Source organism: Pleurodeles waltl, chromosome 7 (assembly GCF_031143425.1).
Source record: "Pleurodeles waltl isolate 20211129_DDA chromosome 7, aPleWal1.hap1.20221129, whole genome shotgun sequence".
Lineage (NCBI taxonomy): Eukaryota > Metazoa > Chordata > Amphibia > Caudata > Salamandridae > Pleurodeles > Pleurodeles waltl.
The window spans coordinates 133,250,612-133,277,716 of record NC_090446.1 but is presented as its reverse complement, the minus strand read 5'-3'; the positions used below and the strand labels follow the sequence as shown (position 1 = coordinate 133,277,716).

Sequence of the window (27,105 nt, the reverse complement as noted above, 5' to 3'; positions counted from 1 at the left end):
AGTCAGGCAATAATAGGACCCCTTCCCGCAATCCAGGCCAAATATTCTAAAGCAGTGTTTTACAACATGCAAGCTTCCAAGACACTACAAGTATTTAGCAAATAGTGACTTCAAAGTATTGATAATCGCTAAGTCGCACTTTTTAAATAGCAATTCTGTTCGGTTCACAAATTTCTAATTGAGAGTTGCAAATAGAGATTGTCACAGTGACGGATGACGTCACACATCCATTAAGAGAGCAAGAAGCATTGCAACTGAAGAGCAGCACACTTCCCAACCACTGTAGTGCAAGCCAGATTGAAAGGTATGTCAAGCTAGGAGCTAATACTAATTTAATATAAGATGGGGGGAAAGACTGAGATGGTTCAATAGAGATCTGAAGCTATGAGGTCACATCTTTCCAATTCAAGGTCCAGATTTCTCACAAACAACTTGTTGGGAGGAGACAGAGAAGAGAAGAATAAAATACAACAGGCACAGGCAATTGAACACTTGAGCTGCCAAAGGCACAGCAGGCCCCCAAACTCACCTCTGCACCCACCATCAACTTCATTGGATCCACCTGAATGCCTACGGAACTGCAATTTGGCATAGTTGCTGATTGGCGATGCTACTGCTGTATGGCTGTGCTATCAAACGATGATGGTACCATTGGTCTCTTAAGGATTCCTCTGCATGAAATAACACTGCCAGTGCCTGAGTGCTCTGCTGCTTGGATGAGGAAGGCTACACTTGCGTATAAGAGAATGCATTGACGTCTATATTAGGATTTGTTGTGGAAATCTCTTTGTAGATCTTTCGAGCTTAAGACTAATACCAGCATCAGCTCTACAATTGCAAAACAATCTGTTTATTGTGCAATCTTATACATTAGTAGGCTATGTGGTATAACAGGACCACCAGATCCTTGTAAATGGCAACGTCATACAAGTCGTCTAAATGGACGCATATATTAGGAATTGCTTCTTGGCGAGCACATGGGTGCTGCCTAATTTCTGAAATATTTGGAGTACCCCCTCCTCAAATACACTGTCCTTTTGGGATAGTCTTACCTCCTTCCAATGGCATAATCCTTCCCATTGTCCCAGATGTTTCAGGCTACAAACACTGAGGAACCGCATATCAGGAGTATAGGGGTCTCTGGTTCGAGTCCTCCGATGGCAGTTGTATTAGCTTCCCACCAAATCCCAGGACAGACGTCGCCCTGTACCTTTAACCCTCAACAATATAGCCTGGTCAGTGTGGGTGTGTTGTACCTAGCCTGACTGTCTTGATAGCCTGTCATGTATGCCCGTGGCAGTCCAATACTGAGCAGCTATATAATATGCCTCGTGCTACTAGGCTGCAAGGCTCCCTTCAGCTGTCTGAAGCTTAAGTTTTATTCGCACCACCCGTCATCGCCCATGGACCCAGATTAGATCCGTCAACATTATGCCCAGCTCTTTAAAAATATCCCTTGGGATCTTCACTGGCAGAGTGCCATAATCGTAAAGTAGCTCTGGAAAGATCATCATTTTGGAGATCACCACCTACCCTGCCACCGATATGGGTAGTGTATTCCAGAACCCAATACTCATACATAGCAATGACATGGCTCTTCTCACACTGTCATCCAAAGTATCAGGTTCTGGGCTGTAGATCTGAATTCCTAAACATCTGAACGTGGTGTCCTCCTATTTCAATCTGTCTACTGCAGGTGGTAAAGTGTTCTCGCATAGTTCTGGGTGTGTTGGTAATATACTAGATTTGTCCAAGTTCACCTTAAGCCAAGGCACTTTGCTAAAAACATCTAATGTCTCAATTACTGGGTTATATGCTCTGAATGTCTTCTGGATAGAGGAGCATATCATCCCTGCTGAAGGAAATGTATTGTTACATACTGGTCACAGTGCCCTGGCAAATAACATATGCAAACAGTTTAATTGCGTTCAGAAACAGGAGTGGAAATAGTGGGAAACCCTGTCTGATCCCCCATCCAGCCCAGTAATCTGCTGAAATCACTCTGCCTCTTTTCACTCTAGCAGGGAATTGATATATAGTAATGACAGCCAAGCTTGGATCCTAGCACCTATTCCCATCTTCAGTAAAACTCTGTAAAAATAGAGCCAATTCAGGCAATCAATAGTTTTTTTGATTTCGCTGGCCTGGGGAGGTAGGTCCATAGACACAACGAACAAACCCAATAAGCATTTGACGTCAATGGCTGTATTTCAACCCGGGATAAACCCGCATTGGTCATTGTGAATTAAATGGCCGCATAGGCAGAAACAGTTTATCCGCTTTGCTGAAAATGTATAATCTGGGTTTAACATTCACAGCGGATTAAAGGAAGGTAGCTCCCGGGGGCCCTTCCCTGTTTGTACAAGGCCACAATTGCTTCTCTCTTCGAGGGGGGGGACCCAATTTCTGCTAGGAAGTAGTGTACTCCTCTTCTAAAATTGAAGCTAAAATGTCAGCATGAAGCACCTACAATTTCACAGAAAAATAATTTGGTTATGGGGACTTCCCCTAGGCAATTTCCTTCATAACCGTCTTCATTTCTGGAACAAGGATCTCTTAACCCAGACCCTCATACCTGCTTCCTCTAGGTACTCCTGCAAAACTCTCTCATCTCGATCAGGCCCTCTTTCATAAAACTGTGTATAAAATTCTTCAAAGGCTGTACTTATTTCTGATTGGGAGTGTATTGGGTGCAAATATGGAGGATCCCTTTTCTCATGTTAAGTATTCAGACAAGAAGGCATCCCAACTTGTGTACCTCGACACAAACTATGGTTCTATGTGCTCTATAATTTAAACACCTAAATTTCTTGAATAACTGAGCTAGCTTCCCTTTTCCTCTACCAAGTGACCTGCAGAGAGAAATTAGTTAAATGTATCTTTCCAACTCCTGAACTTTTATTTCCTGCTTTGTGTTGTCACTTTCAGTGGTGCATCATACACCAACTACTGAATTTGAATCTACTTGTCATACATCCTAATGCGGATGTGCGAACATTAAGCATCAACCACCAACTTTTGTTTGAGTCTGAATGCAGTTGCCTTGTATGACTGTCTTGAAGGTTTCCCGCTCAGTGAGTATCGGGGAGCAGTATCCTTGTTTTCTTCAAAGAAGTGTTGAGTGACCTTCGATGTTTGTTGTCAGAAGGCCTACTCCTCTAAATTATCAATCTGCATCTCCAGGTGGGGATGGGACTCTTCCACCTGTTCTACTCCATCGTCAAGAACAGTGCATTGTGATCAGAAATAGCTTTTCAGAGGTATTCTGAGCTTTTGGCCTATGTTTGTAGTGTTGGTGTGTATAAAAAGGTCCAACTTGACATGCAAATTACGGACCATCAAATAGAAAGAATATTCTCTGGTCAAAGGGACTGGGACCTACAAGTATCAAACAATGGGATTACCATAATTTCACTGCTATATCATTTCTTGCCACTGGAGCGGATGGCAAAGAAGCGTATGAGCAATCTGCTTCCAAATCCACCACACAGTTAAAATTCCCACCTATAACGCTCGGGTACTGCGTAAGCCCAGCCAGCAAGCTTCAAAGGTCTCTGAAAAACTGCCCCTTGTTCTGGACATGGATGGTAATCAGGCCAATATCTGCTACGTCTAGCCTGCCCCGACCAGTACAAACCTCCACACTTTGTCGATCTGCATGCTCAGCTCCAGGAAGGGGGCGCTGGGTCAGCAATCCTCTAGCATACGCTGTGTATTGCGTGTGACAGAGCTACCCTCTCCAATCTATTAATAAGGCTTAGATGTGAGGTGTGTTTTCTGTAAGAATGGAAGATGGAATCCCGTCCTGTTAATGTCGGTAGGGACCTTATATCTTTTAGTCAGTTTATTGAATCCCGTGACAGATGATTCATTTATATGACCCTACGTTTCGAAGAGGCGTTTGGAATTGTAGAAAGTGGTCTGGTGTCCATCACCCCAACATATACCACTGACATATGTGCAGGCTCATCTCCCACTGTGGACCAGCTCCTCCCCTGTCGACTGTGGTGAAGGTGATGTGAAATCACTCAATTGTCTATTAGGCACCAGAATAAAACACTGTCCCAACTCTACATTACAGGGACTGAGAGAAAATATCAACTTGTCCATAACTGAACACGTAATCAAAGCAAACTACTTAGCAATTCAAGTCCTATGTTTCTGACCATACCACATGAGGGCCTGTTATCAATTTGTTCTTTCCCACTGGCCTGTAAGCCCCACCCACTCTCTTCCCTTGAAGTCAAACATTTATAATACATTACAAAGCGTTCATGCGTTTCTGAAGTCCAGGCCAGAGCAGCCCCAATGTTCGGTGGCTAAGGGCTCTGCCCAGTTCCATATTAAATTGTCAGCCTTTTGAGGGATCACAGCTGCAAATGGGGTGCCACTGTCCAGAGCGTGGGTGAGGTCAGTATTAGGTGTTGTATCTTCTCGTGATGATTCGGTTGTTTCAGCATAGGTTACTTTCTCGCCAGTCTGCACTGCCATCGCCCAATCTCGGTCACATTGGATCTGGAGCCTTGTGGACCTACGGAAATTCCTTCTCTTCCGCGTGATTCCAAAGGCTGTGCATTTCCTTCTTTGCTGCTGTCAGTCTACTCTGGCCTAACCCTGTGACTATCCGTCCAAGACTTCATTGGGGGGGGGAGTCTATGAAGAAATATGGTTTATTGTCGGATATAGTTTTTAGCTTGGCGGGAAATAATAAGGCATACAACAGGTCAATATAGAGGGGTTCCGCTGGGCCTCCAGGAAGGAGGCGCACTGTTGTTGAACTGCTTTTGTATAATCCAGGAAAGCCATTAGTTTTCAACTGTGCCCACCCCTCTTTCCCTGGCTTTATGGATAATTAGGTCCCTGTCTCTTAAATTCAGAGCACGGGCAACAACAGGTCTTGGTGGAGCAAGACGTCAGCGGTATCCACTTGGCTCTTTCCTATGTGTTAAAGTATGATAGGCCCTCTCCCACCAGCTCCTAACAAATCTAAGTTTCCAAGAATGGCAATATATCTTTGCTTTTTGCCTTTTCAGGTAGCCTCACTATACAAAAATTACTCCTCCTTGATCTCCCCTCTGCAGTGTCAGCTCTGTATTCCAGGTAGAACACTGTCAGTCACGTCTTGATACTGCTTATCAGCGGTCACAGTCAGCAGCCTTCATTGAGAGCCTGTCTCAATTTTCTGGACTCAGTTCGATATCTGCCTTTGATCATCCCGGAGTAGACTAATGACCCACCACAATGGTGTTCATCTTCTGTTCAGTGGTCAGTTTTTATCACCAGCCGGATCATGTCTAGCTTGTTGCCCTAACCGTCCCACAGGGATTCCCCATAAGTTTCCCCCATCACCTGAAGGACGCCGTTGAACTGGGACTGTGAAGAAACAGCATTTTTTCCTTCTTGGTTTGGTGTCTCACCATTGAACTGGAGACAGAATCCAGCCACAGATCGCTCTCTGGGGCCTGCTTGGATCCCTCTGCACATACTTCAGTGACAGGTTGTCAATAGGAGTCCTTCCGCCAGTTGACTTACTGATACGCTTCACTCACCCCTTCTAAGGAGGTTTCTGCTTGTCAGTTATCCACCAGAAACCGTGGGGGCGAGCAACCGCACACTCCAGTCAGGCCCAGAACCATTTTCTCCTGTAGATGCCTTAAAACCCCCTCATCTGAGGGTCCCTTATTGAATTTGCTTATATCATGCCCCTATTTATGGATCTATCAGATGGGCTCATTCTGCTGGTGTATTCAATATATTGTTGTCAGTGCAGAGGGATTTCCCACCTGCTAGTTACATTCAACAATTTCCTATTATTGTCACATGATCTCTTAGGCAGTATTGCAGGTGAGACGGGAGGTCATCAGTCCCCAGGCAGGGACAGGGTGTAGGGGGACTCACCGCTACTGCTGTTTCTCTCCAAGTTTGGTTGGCTGATAATCTAGAGGCTTAGTGTTTGTTCGCTCCCTACACCACCAAAACTCTGTACTGGAAGGCGCACCTCCAATTCCAGCCCACGCTAATTCCATACCTCAGCTGTAGTCCAGCACTCCTAATGGCTCTCTGTAGAGAGGTTCTGATCACGTTGTGTATCGCTGCAGGATGGACTTTGCCTTCCCCAGATCCAAAATTTGCAGTGGCCAGTCTTCTCTCCGTGATTACAGGCACAGCCACTGACCACTAAACCTCTGCAATTGAGTGCCTGTCACTGCAGTTCCCGTCAATGCTTTTTGCAGTTTGGTGCAGGGCTCCGTCAACTGTCTTCTTTTTCATTTAAAAAAAAATGCCCCTTTCACCAAGGAAGGGGAAGGATTATTTGACTTTTACTTCCCCTTACCGCCAAGATTTGCCTGGTGATGACATGTAGTAAAATAAAATGTCTATATGTGCAGCTAGCCTAATTGGGTGGGCGGGCATAAAGCCAAATCCCTGACAGCCAGTGAATTGTCAGGCCATCAGAGCAGTTTGGCCGTAGCAGATACGGTATAGTCTCCGCCGTGGTCAAACTATGGTCCATCCGCTTTTAAATTCGGGGGCAGACCATAATGTTGGCTGTAAGCACACTCTGTTGCCACTGCAACACAGTAGGCTTACCACCAACATTTAAACCATGCCCTTTATGAGAAGAAAATCATGACTGATACGTTTTTCCAGATGTAAAAAGAGGTTTAGAAGTACTAAATATTTTGAGTGCCAAACACTATGTTACTCAGACATCTTATGCTATTCTGTATAGGGCAATGAGTTAAAATCACAAAATAAAATGATGGATGAAGTGCTAAAACTTTTCAAACACTCAACCCCAGTCACAAATCTGGGAGCAGGGTAAAGACTGATTTGCATATGGCTGGTCTAAACTGGAACGGTGTGACGAGCAAAACAATGATGGATTAAACCCAGATATGTGACAGGGGTGAATGTTTGACAATGTTCAACATTCCGGCCATCATATTTTTGTGTTTAAATGGGTTAAAATTAGAACCCTGGTCAGTGAACTGCTCCTCCATCAAGTGCAGCCTGTGTCTGACTGAACTCTGACCCCTGTCAGGATTTCGAGGCACTCCACCACCCGCAGACTCCTACCTGTGCCTCATCCCTGGAGTCTAGTGGGAGAGCTTTACTCTTCTGCTAGGCTGCCCACTGGCCCTCGGCCTCTCTTTCTCTGTCTTCCCCCTTTCATGCTCTTCTGATCATTGTATTGTGCCTTTGCGGTTTCTGTGCTTTTTTTGGTCTGTTTCCCCTTTCTCTGTACTTTTACTCTCATTTTGCTTTCTACTCGCATTCTTTCTCTTTTCCCCAACTCTCTCTCTCTCCCCTCCCCGCCGGTGCTGCCCCTGCAACCCCGCTCCCCTTTTTTGTGCTGTTTTCCCATTCCCGCCTCCCAGCTGTTCTCTCCTGCCCCCTCTCCCTACATAATGGTGGCCGCTGCGTAGCTGCGCCGCTGGTGCGCCAAAGACATGCCTGCCTGCGCCCATCCGCGACCAGTGCCAGAACCCCTGGACCTCCCACCGCCACCTCTACACTCCAGCAGCTCTCCTCGCACTGAACCCAGGATGCAACAACTGCAAGCTTGTATCACCAGCCGACACCCATGGACCCTTCAGCTGCCGCTGCTGCCGCCAATCCTACACCTCCACCAAGACCTTGGACCCAGCACAACCCACCCACAACAACACTCTGACACCCAAGACCCTGAAATGCATCCTCCTCAACATCTTCTCCCTAAATAAACACGGTACCGAAATATGGGACCTCCATGACAGCACCACCCCAGACATCGCTTTCCTCACCGATACCTGGACCAACACCACCTCAGGCCCGGATATCACCATTGCCATTCCCCAAGGATACAAGATCACCAGGAAAGACCGCCCCAGCCTCCCGGGTGGGGGGGATCGCCATTTCCACAAGTCTAACATCCGTCTGAGCACACACTCCGAAGACCCTACAAGCCTGATAGACCACCTTTATTTCAAACTACAGAGCAGCCCGACCTCCACCCTCAGGGGAACCCCCATCTACCGCCCCCCTTGTCCCATGCACCCTTCGCCGACTCCATCACTGACTGCATCACCGCACAAGCCATCACAGCCACCAACTACACCCTGCTGGCAGACCTCAACTTCCACCTCGACACCCTACAAGACCCCAACACCACATCCCTCCTAGACAACCTCCACAGCATAGGGCTCTGACAGATTGTGACAGAACCAACGCATTCAGCAAGACACACCCTCGACCCCATCTTCACTACAGGAACCCCTGTCACCATCAGCCCTACCTCCAAACCTCCATGGACAGACCATTGATGCATCCATTTCATCTTCAACACACCCACCGTCTTCAGACCCCAGCACCGACCAGCTCGCAGAAGCTGGGCAAGAGTCACCGATGACCACTCACCGCCACCATTGCCAACTCCGCCCCCCATCACACACAACGACGACCCGAACACCGCAGCACTCATCTTTCACGAATGGATCGCCGACTGCGCCAACACCATAGCCCCCCTCAAAAAGAACAGCACCCACGCTAAGAAAACCTGCTTGTTCACTGCAGAACTCAGAGAATCCAGATGCACTTGTCGATGCCTCAAGAAAATCTGGAGAAACACCAAATCCAAAAAAGCCCAAAGCAACTTCAGAGCCGCCACCACCGCACATAAACAACTCATCAGAAACACCAAAAATAAAGCGATACAAGATAGAATCTCCTCACACACACACAATAGCAAGGAACTCTTCAGCATCATCAAGGAGTTCACCTAACCCAACAGTGAAACAACGGACATCCCACCCTCACTGGACCTCTGCAACAGACTCAACACTTACTTCCACCACAAAATCAAGACCATCTATGACAACTTCAACTAGGACAACCTACGCGCATAACCCCCTCCACCGGAACCCGACACCAACAAACAACCGTCTCCATCAGGACTTCCCTCACCACCAAAGATACACTGAGGACAATGAAGTCCATACACTCTGGAGCCCCCACAGACCCATGCCCTAACCACATCTTCAAGAGAGCCGCCGACACCATCGCCCCCAATCTTGCCTCACCAACCACTCCCTAGCTGACGCCTCCTTCCCCGACAACTGGAAACACGCCGAGATCAACCCCCTCCTCAAGAAACCCTCAGCAGACCCCACCGACCTCAAGAACTTCAGGCCCATCTCCCTGCTCCCATTTCCAGCTAAAGTAATTGCGAAAACCATCAACAGCCAACTCGCCACTTTTATCAAAGACCACAACATCCTCAACGCCTCAGATTCTGGATTCAGAAAAAAACCATAGCACCGAAACAGCCCTCCTGGCTGCAACAGACGACATCCGCTCCCTGCTGGACAAGCGAGAGACGACGGCACTCATCTTGCTAGACCTCTAAGCGGCCTTCGACACAGTCTCCCGCCACACTCGATACGCAGACTTCGCAAAGCCGGCATCAGAGACAAGGCCCTTGACTGGATCTAATCCTTCCTCTCAGGCAGAACTCAACGAATGAGACTCGCACCGTTCCTCTTGGACCCCACACCTACAACCTGCGGAGTTCCCAGGGATCCTCCCTCAGCCCCACGCTGTTTAACGTCTACATGGCCCCGCTGGCCGCCATCGTCAGAAGCTACGGAATTAACACTGTCTGTTACGCCGACGACACCCAACTTATCCTCTCCGTATCCAACTAACCAAACACAGCCAGATACAACTTCCTCAAAGGCATGGGAGCAGTCGCCAACTAGATGAAAAACAGCTGCCTTCAACTCAACGCGAACAAGACAGAAGTACTCATCATGGGCCCTCAACCCGACGCGCGGAATGACTCCTGGTGGCCACCCACACTCAGAAGCCCACCCACCCCCACGAACCAAGCCAGCAACCTCGGGATCATCCTGGTCTCCAAACTCAATATGGACCACCAAATCAACTCAGTAACATCCACCTGCTTCCGCATCCCCCGCCTCCTCCGCAAGACTTTCTAATGGATCCCCCTCCAACACAGAAAGACCGTCACACACACCCTTATTACCAGCAAACTGGCCTACGGCAACGCACTCTGCGCCGGGATCAAAAATAAACTCACCCACAAACTACAGAACATCCAGAACACCGCCACAGACTGGTCCTCGATCTGCCTCGACGCTGCCACATCTCTCAACACCTGCGCACACTACACTGGCTTCCCATAGAGAAAAGAATCACCTTCGAGATCCTCACCCACGCACACAAAGCCCCCCACGACACTGGACCAGCCTACCTGAATAGGTGACTCAGCTTCCACGTACCCCACAGGACCCTACGCTCAGCCTAGCTCTCTCTCGCAGAAGTACCCAGCATCAGGAAAACTAGAACAGGGAGACGCTTTTTCTCCCACCTCACAGCCATAGCCTGGAATGCCCTTCCGCTCCACCTCAGACGAACTACCCCCTCCTCAACTTCATGAAGCAGCTGAAGACATGGCTTTTCGAAGAACCACTTCACTGATGGACGCTACATGCCCCCCCCCCCAACCCCAGCGCCTTGAGACCCTTGCGGGTGAATAGTTGCGCTTAATAAACATCTGATTGATTGAAGGTAAAACGTGGATCAACCCCACCTTTGCGTAAATGACTTTAGAGAGGCAGAAAATGACCATGGAGCAGAGATACAACTACAGTCAAACTTTAAAGGTTGGCGTGGCGAGGAGGTTGTTGGGACTAACATCAAGTAACAGGGATAAGCTAACACATTAAGCAATGGGGCAGAGGTATCTTTAGAGCCAGTACAAGAAAGACAAGGGTTATAAATTGTACAATTTCAACAATATACTGTTCAAACCTGATAGAAATACAACCAACATGTTTTAGCAAATGCTAGAATCTGTATAGGCTACTGACACAGTTCAGGCCTCGAAAAATCATAACAATGTTACTAGACCTGCAGGCTGAGTAGTTTGAATCATCTACTCGACCTAACTGGAATGTACTTGACCCGGAAACGGTTTCAAATTGTGTGATCCTAGGCAAATATTGTATTTTACAGTCACCTTTTTCTTTATTCTCACATGAGCGCACCTTCAAATATGTGAATTCAGCATTTCTGCTGTAAAAAAAATCCTCTTTTGTTTGATTAAATACATTAATCGTTTGCTCCATGTATAATACATCTAGCCCATATATAGGGTACACATGATCCATGCATGACTTGCCTCTTAGTTTACTAATAGCTTTGCCATCAGGGCAGGAGTGTTTCTCAGTTTATGGTTAAACACTCACTTTTAATAAATATATCAGTGAAGCATGATGTAAGAGCACAGTCTCATTTACAAACAGTAAATTTCCAAGAAATGTCCAAAAACCTTCCCACTAACTTGCAGCTTTACTGATAAAACTATATAGTGTATTAACAATAATCTGTGAAAATTGGGTTTAAACAAATATTTATCATTTGCACATCACCAAGCATAGTGTTCTGATTTTTTTTTCATTCTATTAAAAAAAAAAATCATCACACAGAAGTAGAAATAATGGTCTTTCACAGATACTGAAATATATTTTGAAATGTTTGTAAAGTTGACTTAGTTATATAGATGTTGTGTGTTAGGAAAAACCTGATACCAAAAGCCTTTCATTTCACGTCGGTCAGACAGTTCACCTTACAAAATCATGGAACTTTACAGTCACAAGGAAAAGTATTTGCATTGCAAGAAGACAAACTGACTTTCGACCTCTGTCTCTGTCAGAGCAAATGTGACAAGAATAAGATTTAAAGACATCTTAATTGCTAATTCAGTTTCTAACTGAACAGAACACCTGTTTGTCCGCTCGCATCTAAAAATAGCTCGACCTCATAAAATAAAACTCATCATTGCGAGTGGTCGAGTAGATTTTTCAAGCCCTGCACTTCTTTAAAAAGGGAACTGAAATGTGGCAACTAAAAAGCAGCTTCCACAGATTTCAATACAAAACACTTTAGAGACGGTTTTCACAGTTATTTCAATGGGATGACCCTTTTTGAAATTCCTGCTGTAAAATGACAGTGAACTTATAAAATATTTGTAATTCCATCTTCAGAAAGAAGCTCCTGCCTGACTGTTGACCAACGGTACACTTTCAGTCTGTCCCTCAGGACATTACAACATATGCTTGTTTAAGGTGCATCTTAGTATGGGTCTCAGAATATTGAGCTTAGTGGATTAAAACACCTGATGTTGTGATGTGTGACTTTCAAGTGACACGTTTGTTTCTTAATGTGTTTTTCATTCCTCCTGAGATTGAAAAAATTAGTACCAATCAGTTGGTAGAATTACCACCTGTTAATTACTCCGCCAGGAATCTGTGCTATCCTAAATGAAAATAGATGTTATCATCTCATACTGATAAGCAATCCTGTGAAGTGATTGAGCAGCATTCATAAAAGAAGCCAGCAGGCCTAAAAAACTGGCATAAAAGATAGCTGTCTTGAAATAACTTTATCACTAATTGTGTTAAAGTGTGCATTTAAACAGGGCTGTGTACTCCTAATGACCAAGGTGTATTTGTAGAGCAGTAGCACGCTATTTTGTGGAGCTCCTTACAGGAAACTGCTGTTTGATGTGCAGCCTAAATGTGGAGTTTTATGTCACGTGTCAGAACCAGAGTTAGGCTCTTAGTAAGTTTTATTGATGTGCCTTTGCGTGAATACAAAGAGAAAATTAGTGAAAGATAGGTTGTTTAAGAAGTTGATTCTAACTGAAGCACAGAACTGTGTGAGTGCAGTCTGGCCTGTTTCAAGTATTTGGTGTGTGGAAATGGATGAAACAGTGTCATAAACAAGCATGTAACTGCACTTACTCATGAGTGTAAGAGATGTGTGAGGTGAAATGAACAGTTTGCCCAACAAAGGAAGTGCACAGAGAGGGAGGCAGATAGCCTTGGGAGATCCAACCCTGGGTATTATGTAAGTTATGAGGCCGGAGAGTGCATTCATTCAAACCCAAAACAGTATCAATGGACGCAAGTAATCCAATGAACTTTACAGTACAATGGGGGTCTACAGCAGCCACTCTACACTTTGCTTAAGGCAGCACCTATGACAAGAAAAGGCCATGGAGGCCTGTGGCTTTAATTCGAATAATTAATAAAAACATGGTGAAAGCATTTATCATTTCTGTTAATTCAGTTTGTTTAAAGCGTTCCTAATGTGAATGGGTTAAAAGCTTTAAGCAAATAAAACAACGCAAAATTTCTGCTATAGCTGCGGTTCGAGCATCTCAAGGGTTAGGAAGGTGCTACACTGATTATAATACTATAATATAATACTGTATCTTTCTAATACGTTCTGAAGGATTCTTGCATTCTTTTTTTGTTGAAGTTGATATGTAGTGAAGTGAGCCTGCTTACATTTGTAGATGTGGGGGATGTGATAACTGGTCCTTCCATCCCTGTTGATCTATTGCCAGGCACTTCAGCAGCACACCATGGCCTTAGTACAAGTTGAACGGTACTGGGTGCTAATTCTGCACCAGTAATTAGATGGTACTATGCAGTAACAACCCACCAGAAGCATGCAATTATCAGTTAAACCTCACAGAATGGGTACTTAAGAGTGCAAGTGGAATTCTGCATGGCATTTTCTTTTCCTTGGGGTTTAACACACACATTTCCCCCTGCTCTGGGCAGCTGGCAAAAGTGTATGAGATTGTGGTAAAAGTGTGCAGGGGGCTTTTTTTAATATGGGAGTGAGGATAGAGCATGAGAGGGGTGAAGGAAGGACTGAAGAATATTGGCTGACAAAAGGAGGCATATACTGCTCACCCAGTATGCCCCCCCTGTGCCTTGTCTGAGGTCCGGACGGGGGCCATGGTAGATGTCCACGCTACAATACAGCAGTTTCCCACTGTGGTTTTACTTGATGGGTTTTCCAGCTGGTAAAATCGGGTTTGTTGTTTCTGCACCAAGTAAATTCAGGTGCATGAATACCACACCTCTTATAATTGTGTGGAAGGGAATTGCACTCAGGAAGTTCTCTTTGCACTGCTCCCAATTGGGGCCCCATGTCTTTGATGGGCACCTTGTAAGTTGGCTGATTAGCCAGAAAGAGTGCAACACCATGAGGAGTGAGAAGCAATGAAAAAACAAAGTGCCCTCTAACTGTAAATGGCTAATGGATGACCAAAGTGGATAGGATCCGTTTGAAATGATTCCCAATCATTTTTAATTGTACAATAACGGTTTATATCATTGTTTTGGTTAAAAAAAAAGCAACCGATCCAGAAAGAAGACTGCAGACCGTCAAGTAGCTCTGGCTGAAAGGGAGAGGAGGCCGTCTCCTCTTTTTAGAGGTGGACAAGCCACTGAAGGCTCAAACCAAGATTGACCCTGCTTTCTGACTCAGCTTCAGCTTGACGTCCTCTTGGACCCTTAAGCTGAAAGAGAACTAAGTTTTCATGTGGTCTCTGCCTCCACCCATGCTCAAACTTCATGCACAAGAAATAATAAAAATCAAAATGGTGACATTTGATGTGAAAAATAGATATTTTTTCATCTGGTGGCAGAATTGCACAATGTGAAACCAGAAAACCTGGAATCAGTCCCACCTTGACCAAACTATGTGTTCTAGGCAAATATTTTATGTAATTGTGCCTTCGTTTTCATCATTGTCAAATATGAAAGCACTTTCAAATAAGTGATTTCAGGATGTGTGCTGTAAAAAAAAACTTTTGACTTTGATTAAATAGACTATAGTGTTGGGCCATGCATAAGAATCTGCCACATATAGGGAACACATGACAACTGACTTGTCTCTTAATTCACTAGTGGCACTGCTGTCATGGTGGGGATCTGGGAGACAGGAATGTGCCCAAGTTCATGTTAAAACCTATGACTATCGATTTAAAAAAATGCCTCTCAATACAGTGATATAATTTGATGTACTAAGGTGAAACGCTGCTGCATGTTAAAGAAGTACCTGACATCTGTAGCTTGATTTACATGCCAATTAATTTCATGGCTCAGCTCTTACTACAGCTTCTTCAGCCAAGGCTGACCCTTGGTTCAATTCTCCCTGTTAATTTGCTAGTTCAACCAACTCTACCTGTTCAGTGAAACTAAGGGACTGGCAGACAGTAAAAGAAACGAGCCTTCTCACTAGAATCCATGCAACCTGAAAGAAATTTAAATGTGTGCAGCAGGTTATGCCGTAAATCTAAAGGCTGCTTGGAAGCCACTACATGGCTTTAATTGATGGAGCCACTTGTGGATTCACGGTGACAATGATTTATACTTTTTATTTTTTTTTAATCTTCTTTTTATTGATATTTTATAATACAGTACAAGCATACTTAATCAAGAAACATCCTAGACTATTCCATACAGCTCCATTTCCTTTGTCTTTTGTCCTCCGCTGGAGTAAGTGTTACATTGTGCACTAAGAGAGAATTTCATTCCAATAGGGGCGGATCGATGGGCAGTACCACCATATGTGTTTAAAGTCTCCCACCATGCCACAGCCCCTCCAGCATCTATCTGACACCTGGGGATAAAGCTTCTTAAGTTTCTCAGGATACACGTACCAATTATAGAGTAATTTATAGTGAGCCTCTCTAGCTGCCATGGAGCGGTTGTGCTTGTGTATATCGTGGTACAGATAGCGCCATTGCTCCTCCTCCACCGAGACACCCAAGGTTTTCTCCCAAAAAGGGATGTGTCGAGGGGTCGGTGCTGTTTGTGCTGTAGCTAATATAGAGTATAGCGTTGAGATACTGCCTTTTGTCGCTCCTCCCCTTTGCACAAATCTCTCTACTGGTAGAAGATCCCTGGTAGCTGCTTCCTTTATATGTGGCTGTGTGACCTAATGCACTAGCTGTGTATAATGGTAATGTTCGGATTGTGGGAGTTGGAAGTCCCTACAGCAATTATTGAAGGTCCTAAGTTGGTTTCCATGGTATAGGTCTGCAATGCATAAGCAGCCCCCTTTTCTCCATCTATCAAATGGTCCCGGTAGTTCCCCTGGTGGGAATGCTTTGTTAAGGTGGATAGGGGTGTGGACGAAAGGACGTAAGCCCATAGAGTTTAGTAACTTTGTCCCACACTCTGAGGGTGGTGGCGGTGGGTGTGCTAAGGTATGCGTTTGGTGGTCGTGCCCCCTTGGGCTTCCATGGAATATCCCACAAGGTCTTGCCTGTCACCGCTCTGTCCATGTGCAGCCAAATCTTATCTGACTGTCAGAGGGACCACTCAGCTAGTTCGCGCAGTTGTGCTGCTCTATAATATAGCAGGAGATCTGGGAGCGCCAACCCTCCCCCCTCTCTGGGGCGCTTCAGTATCTTGTATGAGACCCTAGCTCTAGTACCTTGCCAAATAAATTTAGTGAAAAGCGTTCAAATCTCCGCAAAGAAATCTGGCGGGATCTCAACGGGGAGGCTCTGAAAGAGGTATAGTAATCGTGGGAGCACCGTCATTTTAATACTATTGATGCGCCCTAGCCAGGATATCCATAACGGGGACCACCTCTTGAAGTCCTCTCGTAGAGACCTAATCAAAGGGGGGTAGTTTGCTCTAAACAACCCAGCCACCTGGGGAACAATCCGAATGCCTAAGTAAGTAATATCTTTCTTGGCCCAAGTAAATGGGGTCATGGAGACTATCTGGGTCATCACACCCTCGGGCAGTGTCAGGTTTAGGAGATAGGACTTCCCCGTGTTCACCTTGAACCCCGCAACTTGTTCAAACCGAGACAATTCTTCTTTTATGGCTGAGAGGGAAGTAAGGGGCTCAGTGACAAATAATAAAATATTGTCTGCGAATAGAGAAGTTTTATGGGAGTCTGCACCAAATGTAATGCCTGGGAACTCCGCGCACCCCCTCACCCGCGTCGCCAAGGGCTCAACACTGAGCGCAAAAAGCAGAGGGGAAAGGGGGCATCCCTGCCTCGTGCCTAGTGATAGATCCAAGAATTCAGAAGTTACCCCATTGACCAACACATGGGATCTGGGGCAGGCATAGTTGCTCATCACCATGGAAATAAATTGTTCCCCAAATCCAAACTGTCTCATGGTTGCTACTAGAAAGGACCACTCAACCCTGTCAAACGCCTTCTTGGCATCTAAAGCCAATAAGAGTGCCAGGACCTTTTTCTTTTGTACCTTTTCCATTAAGTGTATGACACGCCTTAAGTTGTCATGAGTCTGGCGACCTTTAATAAAACGAGACTGGTCTGGATGTATCAGCTCCGGCATCACATCCTCCAGCCTCTGCGCCAGGATTTTAGAGTATAATTTGGCATCTAGGTTCAGCAGAGCAATGGGCCTGAATGATGCACAGAGTTGAGGGTCCTTTCCGGCCTTGGGTATGAGAGTTATCAGGGCCTCCCCCATGGACGTGGACACCTCACCCCTCCCCTGTATATAATTGAACAGAGTCGCGAGTTGGCCCGCTAGTTCTGCCCCGAAGGTCTTATAAAAAAAAAGGGCTGTAAAACCATCAGGACCCGGAGCCTTATGCAGGGGAAGGGCGTTGATGGCCGCCTGTACTTCCTCCGCTGTAAAGGGTGCCTCTAGCATGTCATTCGTCTCCTGGGAGACCTGCGGTAGGTGGACTGAGCGCAAATAGGTCTCTTGGGCGTGGGCGGGTGGGTGGTCCGATTGATAAAGACGCTCACAGAATCGTCTAAATGCCCTCGCCTTTCCCTCTTCAGCGAAGTGTTCCCTGTGCTCGTCTTTGACCTGCTCAATGTAGTTGCGGGCTTGTTGGACTCGTAACTGTCTAGCTAAGGGGGTGCCTATTTTATTGCCTTCCCATCTTGAGTTCCAGATTTGATGTCCCAAAATGTAACCACGAGTGAGATATTTAAAGCACCTGATAAATACTAGATGCTGTAAATGCCACCTACTGCAGCATGCATAGCTCAGCGCACATAGGGGTTTAGACTGGGGTCACAAAATTCTGACCAATCAGTGATAAGGGCTTACATTTCTCTGGCCGTTTAGGGGTAGCTCAATGGACATTTTGTGCCAGACCAGGGGCACGTCATGTCCCATCAGTCTCTGTTCTGTTTCTCTGAAATGTTTTGCGAGGAGGTTTTGTCTCCATGGAGCAACTGGAGATATCTTGTTAATACTTTCCCAACACCTATCACTTACTAGTGTGTGTGGCGTGTCTCGGAATTTCCTGTCCTTCTGCTCTCACTCGGGGCACAAGACGACCATATGCAACGAATAGCAGCAGGTACTGCCAAAGAAGTATCATTCCGGTTGACCTTTGATTTGCAGGTTCTGTACGCATTAGACAGATGTAACGCTATCAAATGTCTCAAAGAAGCAACTTAATGTCCTTACGTTGTAAGACATAATTATCTTGCAATGCGCCCAAGCTAATCAGAAATATTTTGGGGATGGGGCAGAGAAGGGTACATTTTTGTTATAACTCTTAACCGACCAGGAAAGAACTGTAAGGTTTTACAAAGATTTTCGACACGAATCTTAACGTTTTTACCTTTGGCCCTTTAATTACCACTCGAGGACAAAAATGTAAACACCAAAAGGCCTAAATGTGTAGTGAGCGCAGTACAAAGTTGAAAGAAAATGTAAATGTGCAATATAAAACTACTTTTTCCACCAAGAGCAATGCTTTCGTTGGACAAATTAATGAACGTTCCAAAGCCTCGGGTAAATGGGAGCTTGGCTTGAGACCAGCACGCATAAATGCCTTCTAGAGCAGAGTCACTGTGAGGGGCAGCACAGCTACCAAGCGGCCTGACGTCTTGTCTGAACACCTACACTAATCCTAACTGTTCAAACAGTGCATCGCAAATTGGGATTAGCAGCCACCACTGACACGATCTTTAACCACGGAATTTAAACAACCTCGTGAATCCCAGAAACAACTAAGTAATGCGCTGGGCAGGAGCAGCTAGTGCGGAAAAAATACACAGGAAATTGCGTACTGTTTGTAATCTACAGGCCGGGTGGCTCTCAGCAACGGATGTCGTCACTAAAGCTGCGGTGGAGCTGAACTACGAGTCAAATTAGACTAAGGCCGCCTTCTAGATGGTTTGATCACGTGCGGCGATTCTGTGCACACGGTTCCTTTGCCGATTGAGACAGAAACAGATCAAGTTCTGAAACGAAGAAATGGAAAGAACATCTGCTGAAGGAATGAGATTAACTGTCCTATGTTGGAAATTTCGGTAGCAGGGTACGTAGACGCTCAACATTGCCAGCCAATTAACAACTGACATGCGTTTATTAAGCCAGTGGCGAGCCACTGCACAGCCTCAGAGGCCTCGTGTCCAATGAATGACCAACAAGAACGTCTTTCTCCAATCATGTGATAAGGGTTCCCCAACCAATACAAGGTACGCACGCTTTCATCTCATCAATCCATTATGTTTCCTCTTACATGATTGGTTTTGAGTTCCTTGGTGTCCCCCAAGTTGCGGTTCTCAGCTCTCCTGTAATTACCAACAGAAGACGTCTATAAAAGGAGTATTAACGGAAAATGAATTCCAGTACCCAATAACGGACTGTCGACTAACGGGGGTAGGAGAGCTATTTCTAGGGTGCAAACCTTGCAGGGGTTCCAAGTGACTGTTAAGAGCAAGGTGAGACTTTAAGAAGGGATGCCAGATTGCTGAAATACAGGATACTGTGTTTCCCGGATAGAGCTTTCAATATACAGTTTATTGTTTTTATCTACACTAGTTCCATTTGAAATCAGCGAGGACTGCAACCACCAGAAGGCACTCGTTTATAAAATGAAATATAAGACCTGGAAACGTGTTGTTGTGGGGCTTGAAGTGATCAGGCCACCGGTTGGGGGCGTTTTATCGCTAAGGGGGTGATATTTTTAGACCGCTAGATCTGGGGCGGAGGGTGAAACCTCAAATACCTATCCAATGGCGTGAGCCAGGTAAGTGTACATGGAATTGCTTATCGGATCTTATCTGTAAAGAAAATATGTTCCATGTGTATTTTTCTTGATATTTCGGTTACAGACCGAACACAAGACGCAGATAGCAAGGTTTCAGTCCTCTAGGTTTCTCGATCTTAAAACAGTGGGGGTATATATATATCTTGTTACGGTGAATCTTCCTGTTGGCAAATTTTATGTTGCAACAGTAAATAAACATATTAGAGTGCAAATGTGATTTGGCCTGTAAGTTCCTTATTTGTTGCATTGAAATGTAGGACAAAGACGACGAGGCAAATTTGCGAGTTACAGGGTATTTGTAGATTCCCTCTGTAAGGTGAGGTGACACAACTCGCCTGGTACATCTTGCCACATAAAAACGTGAAGTAGCATTGATAGGAACCTAGTCTGCAAGACAGAGGAAGGAGACAGAGATCGTTCAACTGAAAGACCTCCTGGCAAGTTGTAATGGGACATTTGAGCACCACATTGGAGGTGTAGCTTATTCCATAACCACATTAATTGAAACTCGGATCTCTGCTTGCCTCTTAATGTTGTGTGATCCAGAGCACACCATTATTTAACTTAAGTTCCACGTGTACCAAATGTCGGAGCGCTTAGAAGACTGACTACCTGCAGTATTACGTTCAGCAGTGTTTCCAAAACTACTTATTATTTTATTTGAAGGACTGACTGATGGACAGACCTTGATGTATTGTCCTTTAAACTGATTAAGGAGACGCTGTGCGTTTTCAGGATTTTATATCGAACTTTGTATTTCAACTTTTCAGTTTAAGTGCTTGCTCATGGGATGATTTTCCTGTTTCTCTTAAGATATAGTCCAAATTTACTCATCTGTACGACATTTGAACACAATGCTTTTTTCGTTTTTTGAGTACATTCTTCCTGCCTCTTGAAGACATGCACATAGTTGTGCCATGGGGCACAGGGATAGAGAACTCTCTACTGCCTTCCACCCCAACTTGTACCTAGTGTTCTGGGTGCTTTAAATCCTCCTCCTGGAGGTTCACGGAAATTTGTAAATAGTATCAGTGACCTATTAATTATGGAGATCTACCTGCTCTAAAAACTGTACATGATCTTTTTCGCTTGCTTTCCCTGTTGAGTGTGCCCTAGCGGGCTTTTAAATCCACAGGTAAACATTCAGAGGATAAAGTAACTGGAAGAGACCAGGCCCCCAGAAAGTCAGCATTGAAATATCGCAAGATTGTGGTTCGTTGTTATGAACAGGGTTACAGCAAGGTCTCATTTTTGACCTGGATCAGAAGTTTCAGTACACGCTTGAGATTGAACTCTCCACGGAGGGTTTGTATGTGGCATTGGAGTCGTGGAAATGAAGTGAGAACTGACTGTAGGTTGGTTGGGAACATGGTATGTACTCTGTCATGCGAATATTACAGACATTTAAGGAAGATGGCGAAAAAAACCTACATTACTTAGTGACAAATTAGGCATTGGATGAGAAAAAACTGAAGTTGCTGAGGCCCTCGGACTTGCGCAGCATGTATCTGTAGGCTTGGCACATTTTCAGTTATGTGAATTGTATGTATTCAGTGCTACCATTTTTACTATCTTCTCTGGTCAGAATTACGAATTGAGTGGATAATTTAAGCCCAACTTGTTTTAAAAGGTTTTATTTATACGAACAATTGCTTTGCCATATGATATGTTTCATTTATTATGAAATCTGTTTTTTTTAATATATATATATATACACATACATACACACGTTGAAAGCTTTTTTTAGATTTCACGCGCACTTTAGAAACAAAAACAGCACATTTTTAAGACACATGAAAAGGCAGTTTTATTAGACTAGCTATGCACACCCTAAAGAGTTAATTTATTTGAGGTGTGATCAAGTACCCACACGAAGTTTACATGCTGGTGTGGGCCGGTTACATTTATCCTATATACACGTTTCTCGTAATCATCTGAAACGGTTTTCAGCTAAGAACCACGGCACATGCCAGCATGGTGGTGAGTCAGAACATTTACCTGCTCACGTAATATCTTCGTGCCTTGGTTTAGGGGTTCTCTTGCTAGTAAAGCGCTGCAGTGGGTGCTGCGTGTGTCTGTGCTTAAGATCATGCTGGGTGATTTTTCTTGACTTGTTAGCCACCAACAATTCATCACGCTGAGGTCTTTAAGCCCATAGTGATAATGAAGTACGTGAAAGTAATGTATTTTAATCATTGTATATGTTGCAAAGCAACCTGCAATTTAGTTGCATGTTGTGCTTTTTTGCCACTATGACGTCAGACAATTCGACTGATATTTTTAAAAACATTAAACTACAGGCCCCAGCATGCAATTGCTGTTGGCTAAAAAGCCAAGACTGGTCTCAGATGTCACAGATCAGCCCGTCCAAATAAAGGGGCGTGTTGATAGGGACGGGCAGCTCAGTAAGAGGTCGAGGCACCGGTGCCTGCAAGCAGGGGCCTCCCTTTCGCCCATGCCCCGGCTGAAGAATAGCAGCCTTGTAGTGCTGGCCAGGGTTAATGATCCGCTATCTCGGTGACTCAGCGGCAGAACACGCACCGATCTCCACTCCTGGGCAGGCTCCAGGACACATTCCGTCCATTGTGAAATCACAGGCGCAGCACTGGTGCCTTCCAGCAGCAGTCGGAAGGGTTCGTCCTGTGCTCACATCCTGTACCACATTGTCATCCTCGAGGCGGTGGTGGCAGAAGGGCGGGCGGGGCCGCTGGTGCCGTGCACTGAGCACACTCCCTTATCCACGGCAGAGGCGGGGAGGAGGCAGAGCCACCAGATCCCAAGGCGGCCGAGACATTGATGGGAAGGGGAGGGCTGCCTTCTGCTGTCAGAGCAGGCTGGGCCGCTCCTCTTCTGGGACACAAGCCTAGTGACTAGGGCTCGGTAGCCACCTGAGACCGCCTAGCCTTCGGTGACTCGCAGAGCTGCCTTGTATCGGCGCCACAAAGCCAGACCTGTTTGTTATACCGGGACACGCCTGGGAGATTGCAGGTAGCTCTCATGTTACCCGGCAATTGTAGCGGTTGGTTCAGTTGTGGTTAGGGCTTTGAGGCCCATAAGAACTGGGGTATTTGCATTTCACAGTGGCCTATCATTGTGTGGCTAGGTTGTGTACTTGATCGTTCTTTTCTTGCTTCTGTCTCATTCACCTGGTATTTTCTGGGAGCTTCCTTTTTAAATCATAACCTTTGTTTTTTATCTTTGCAGTCTTGATCTTGCCCTCCAAAGGACATTGCAAGAGAACCCAGGCACTGAGTATTTTGCTCAGCTTAGTTTTCTGAACAATGGACCTTCGGATCCCACATGCGGTGTGAATATGTCGGATGGTAACCGAGAACTCGTGATTGACTTTCTATCCCACAAGTTGGAGCAGAAGGGATACTCCTTCAGCCTGTGCTATGCCAGTGGGCATGAAAATGGAACACAAGTGCCAGAGTCGGGTGAGAGCGGAGGTAGGCCTAATGGGAGTCCTTCCTGGGAGTCTTCTGCTGCCCAGGTGATGACAGACGTCTCCCTCCCAAGTACCAGCACCGACACCAATGATGCGGTGAAGATGGCACTCCGAGATGCTGGAGATGAGTTTGAACTGAGGTACTGCAGGGCATTCAGCGACCTCACCTCCCAGCTTCATATCACCCCAGACACGGCGTACCAGAGCTTTGAGCAAGTTGTGAACGAACTCTTTCGAGATGGGGTGAATTGGGGCCGCATTGTGGCCTTTTTCTCCTTTGGAGGCGCCCTTAGCGTGGAAAGTGTTGACAAGGAGATGGAGGGACTTGTAGCGAACATTGTTTCATGGATGTCCACGTACCTGAGCAGGAACTTGGATCCTTGGATCCAGGAAAATGGAGGATGGGTAAGAAATCCATTCTTGTCCCTTTGAACGTTTAGTTAAATTATGTCAGTTGTATTTATTGAACCTTTAATTGCAGGAGGTCAGTCGGCAATGGATTTTCCAGTTGATGCTTATTCTTATCTCAGCTTTGCATATCATACCTGTGTGACAGCACTCATGCAATGGCCACCTCTCCAGGACCTCGGTGACCTCTAGATTCATATTCTCTTGTCGGCCATGGGTGGGGCTTTGGGTACTGTGAACCTTCTTACTGATGGTTGAACAGGGCGTAAATACTCGTTACATACAGTAGAATTTACCCTCTAAAAGGAATAAAGTAGGGATGTCCGATGATGGTACAGAGTACATGCTGTATTTTGTGGATAGTGACTTATTTTGTGAAAGAGCTTCATGTGTATTGCTAGATATGGATATCCCGATAATCTGAAAGGATCTACCCTCCGGGTTCTAAGCTCGACCACATGAAATAAACATTACAGATGACATGCTCCGTTGGTTAGAGGTCACTCGCATTAAAACTGGAGTGTGCATTACCTCAGGTGTTATTAGGTTTAACTATAACTAGTGATAAAACTGTAGGACATTTTCTCTGCAAAAGTTATCGGAGTGAGAGCTGAGAGTGTGAAAAATTCTATAATATGTCGTGAATGGGAAGCAACTGCGTAGGTTGGATGGGCTTTGCTATCCCTTGAAGATGCCAGAGTAGTCGGGACCAGAACGTTCTCGGTGTGGGTCAGTGTTGCAGAATATTGCATGGATCCTGTCACATAACAGGGGAGTTGTTAGGAACTGAGGTGACCATTAGAGGCTTGTGTTTTGCGATCGCCTCTTTATCTATTTTTTTCCCTCCATTTTTGCCACTCTGTTTGCCAGATGGTGTGTACGGCGCTGCCCCGGGTCATGGGAGCAAGGCTGTATCAGGTGACCTTGTGGGTGGCAGGTGTTCTCGTGGCAGCGATGCTTTTAAACACAATTCAATTTCAGTGATTGCCGAAACACTGATTTACATATATAATGTAAGTATGGTCGACTTGCACTGGGAGGAGAAGCATTCTGGATTTTAATGCATCTGACATAGTCTGTTCTGTGCCTGGGCTCACTGCAAACATTTGTCGTTGGAAAAATATCGAATACACTGTGTTGATATTTATTTTATTCGTTTGTATGCCAAAATATGGCTTCAAGTGTCTTCGTTCTAATATTACTAAAATGCCAGGAAAACCTGTTGTGATATTACTCGTGCAGTCACCAATAACTTGGAAGAGGATGGTCACATTGACAATTTTTATCTACCTACATACTTCATCTACACGTTAGCTCTATATATCACTTTGTTAGACTCCACGTTATACTAACAAATGAGGGAAAACTGGTTTTATGCTAAGGCAGTAAATCTAAGTATGACCCAATAACACGTTATTTAGAGCAGCTGTAATAGTAAACACACCTACACGCATTTATTACTAAGGTTCAAAGGTCAGTTTCGGGTCTGTTACCACGGTACGCCTTAGATTAGTGGACAGGCTGGATGGGGTTCCTCTCGAGATAGGTGCCAGGAGAAATCTTGTCTTGTAGAAGTGTACTGAGTCACGCCCCAGGCTCTGCCCCACCCCATCAACCGTGAGGCGAGCCGGCCTGTGGCCCACCCTCTCAATTCCGCTATCTTCCAGTGAGCCTCTCGGGATCCTTTCTCCCGACTAGTTGCTTATTCAGCAGAATGTAGAGGGCGAGTGACTAGTCCCTTGGGCCAGCGCCTCTCCCTTCTGCTAGCCTTAGCTACTGTGCCGTGGTTGCTATGAACAGCTGCGGGAGGGAGCCTCCTGGGTTCACGGCGCTGCCCAGGAGATGGGCTTAAAGCTTTGCTAGATCTGCAATAAGTGACTTATTGAAAGGGCGGAAGTTGAAAGGGAGTGCGTGTTCCCCTGCACAAAGGAATGCCTGGAATGCCATTGTTCCGTGTCCTTGCGGGCAGGGCGATCCAGTAACCACAACTAGCACGAGTTTAAAAGTCCCATCTCGGGCCTCGCCCGACGTCTGACGTGGCTGAGCAAAGGTAGCCTACCACTACTGGAGCCTTCTTGGAGTTGCGCTGCGGAGTATGCTACTTTCAGGTTTGAACTGGGGCCTAGCAGTAAAGTTCCTCACGGTTCATGGGATTGAGTAAATCCTGTGCTTCGTAGCCCTGCAGGTGAGGGTGCCCCAAACACACCATCCACACTTAAAGCTTGTGATCCCACTGCTGTTTTATTTTAGCCTCACTACACGACTGTTTCTTAAAGAGCCCCCAGTGTGAAGAAATAGAGGTAGTTCTCTTTACCCAGTCTGACATTGCCGACAATAATGAATAGCAGGCATTCCAGACTGTTCCTTTGTTTTATGATGTAATCCTGGGGTTTGGCACTTATTGAGCATCCTTGACTGGATAGCCCTTCAAAGTCGTGCTAGTCATCCACTTCTTGTCAGAGTTAATGGTGAGGGCTTGCTTTAAGTGCTTGCATTTGTTTTATAATTAAAAAAAGACCACAACAGATGACGAGGAAGGCTGGCTTTTGTTACTTTCCAGCTCTGTTTTAGTCTCTTTATGCTGTTAATCGATGTGCTTTTGGAGTAAGGGTCCCTTCTCCCATCTTGTCCAGTAAAGCGTGGCCACTGTACATTTCCTGTGTATAGTTGAGTTGTGGGCTGGTTACCCACACGAGAAGCTGGTAGTGGAGAAGCTCAGGCCAAACAGCCATGCAGTAATAATTGCAGATTGAGCGTAATATAAATGAAATATAATGATATCTACCATCCCACTCCTCTTGCATTCTTCATAAGGCACAGATTGTAACAATTCACCAAGCATTTTTCATGCTTTTAGAAAAACAAAACATTTTTTACCCTAGACACTTCTGCTGGAAAATGATTCCTTTCAGCAGCAGCTCCTAAGTTTCCCTTTAGCCTCTTCTGACAAGTCATGTCTCATGGTCAGTTGAATGAGACTACAACTCTTGAAGAACATGTTCAAAATCACAACTTTAATGTGTATCCGTGAGATACTTAATGCTGTGCACCCTCTCTCTTCCACACTGTACATATTTACTTTCATAAACCATTCATCGTAAGTTTTCATCTACACACCTTGCACTGTAGTGTCCTTCATTTTCTGGAGATGCAGCCTTCAGATCTAAACGCGCTGCACCCGGTGATGCCTCAGCAGTGATCTGTTCAGTGGCTGAATGTTGTTGGTCACCCAATTACATTGTTCGCTCTGGTATGATGGATCAGTCATATGCATATGCTCAAGGGCATAGTGAAGCACTCGCTATATCTGCTTGAGCAGCAGTATCACTAGACAGATTTAATTAGTTTATGGCACTTCTGAAC

At 45.5% G+C, this 27,105-nt stretch overlaps 1 protein-coding gene across 8 annotated transcripts in view; it reads left to right on the top strand.

Annotated features, from left to right (window-relative positions):
- Positions 1–27,105, top strand: part of BCL2L1 (BCL2 like 1) — a 142,811-nt gene that overhangs the window by 55,158 nt on the left and 60,548 nt on the right. Inside the window, exons 1-2 of one of the 8 annotated variants that reach the window (XM_069243352.1) lie at positions 18,924–19,311; positions 23,091–23,739. In XM_069243352.1, coding sequence (XP_069099453.1) covers positions 19,253–19,311; positions 23,091–23,739 — 708 coding nt within the window. In that variant the 5' untranslated portion in view covers positions 18,924–19,252. Of the gene's footprint in view, positions 1–18,923; positions 19,312–19,361; positions 19,866–22,239; positions 22,520–22,568; positions 22,875–23,090; positions 23,740–27,105 lie in introns of those variants that run through there. The other 7 variants (XM_069243353.1, XM_069243356.1, XM_069243354.1 and 4 more) reach the window with 7 other exon arrangements.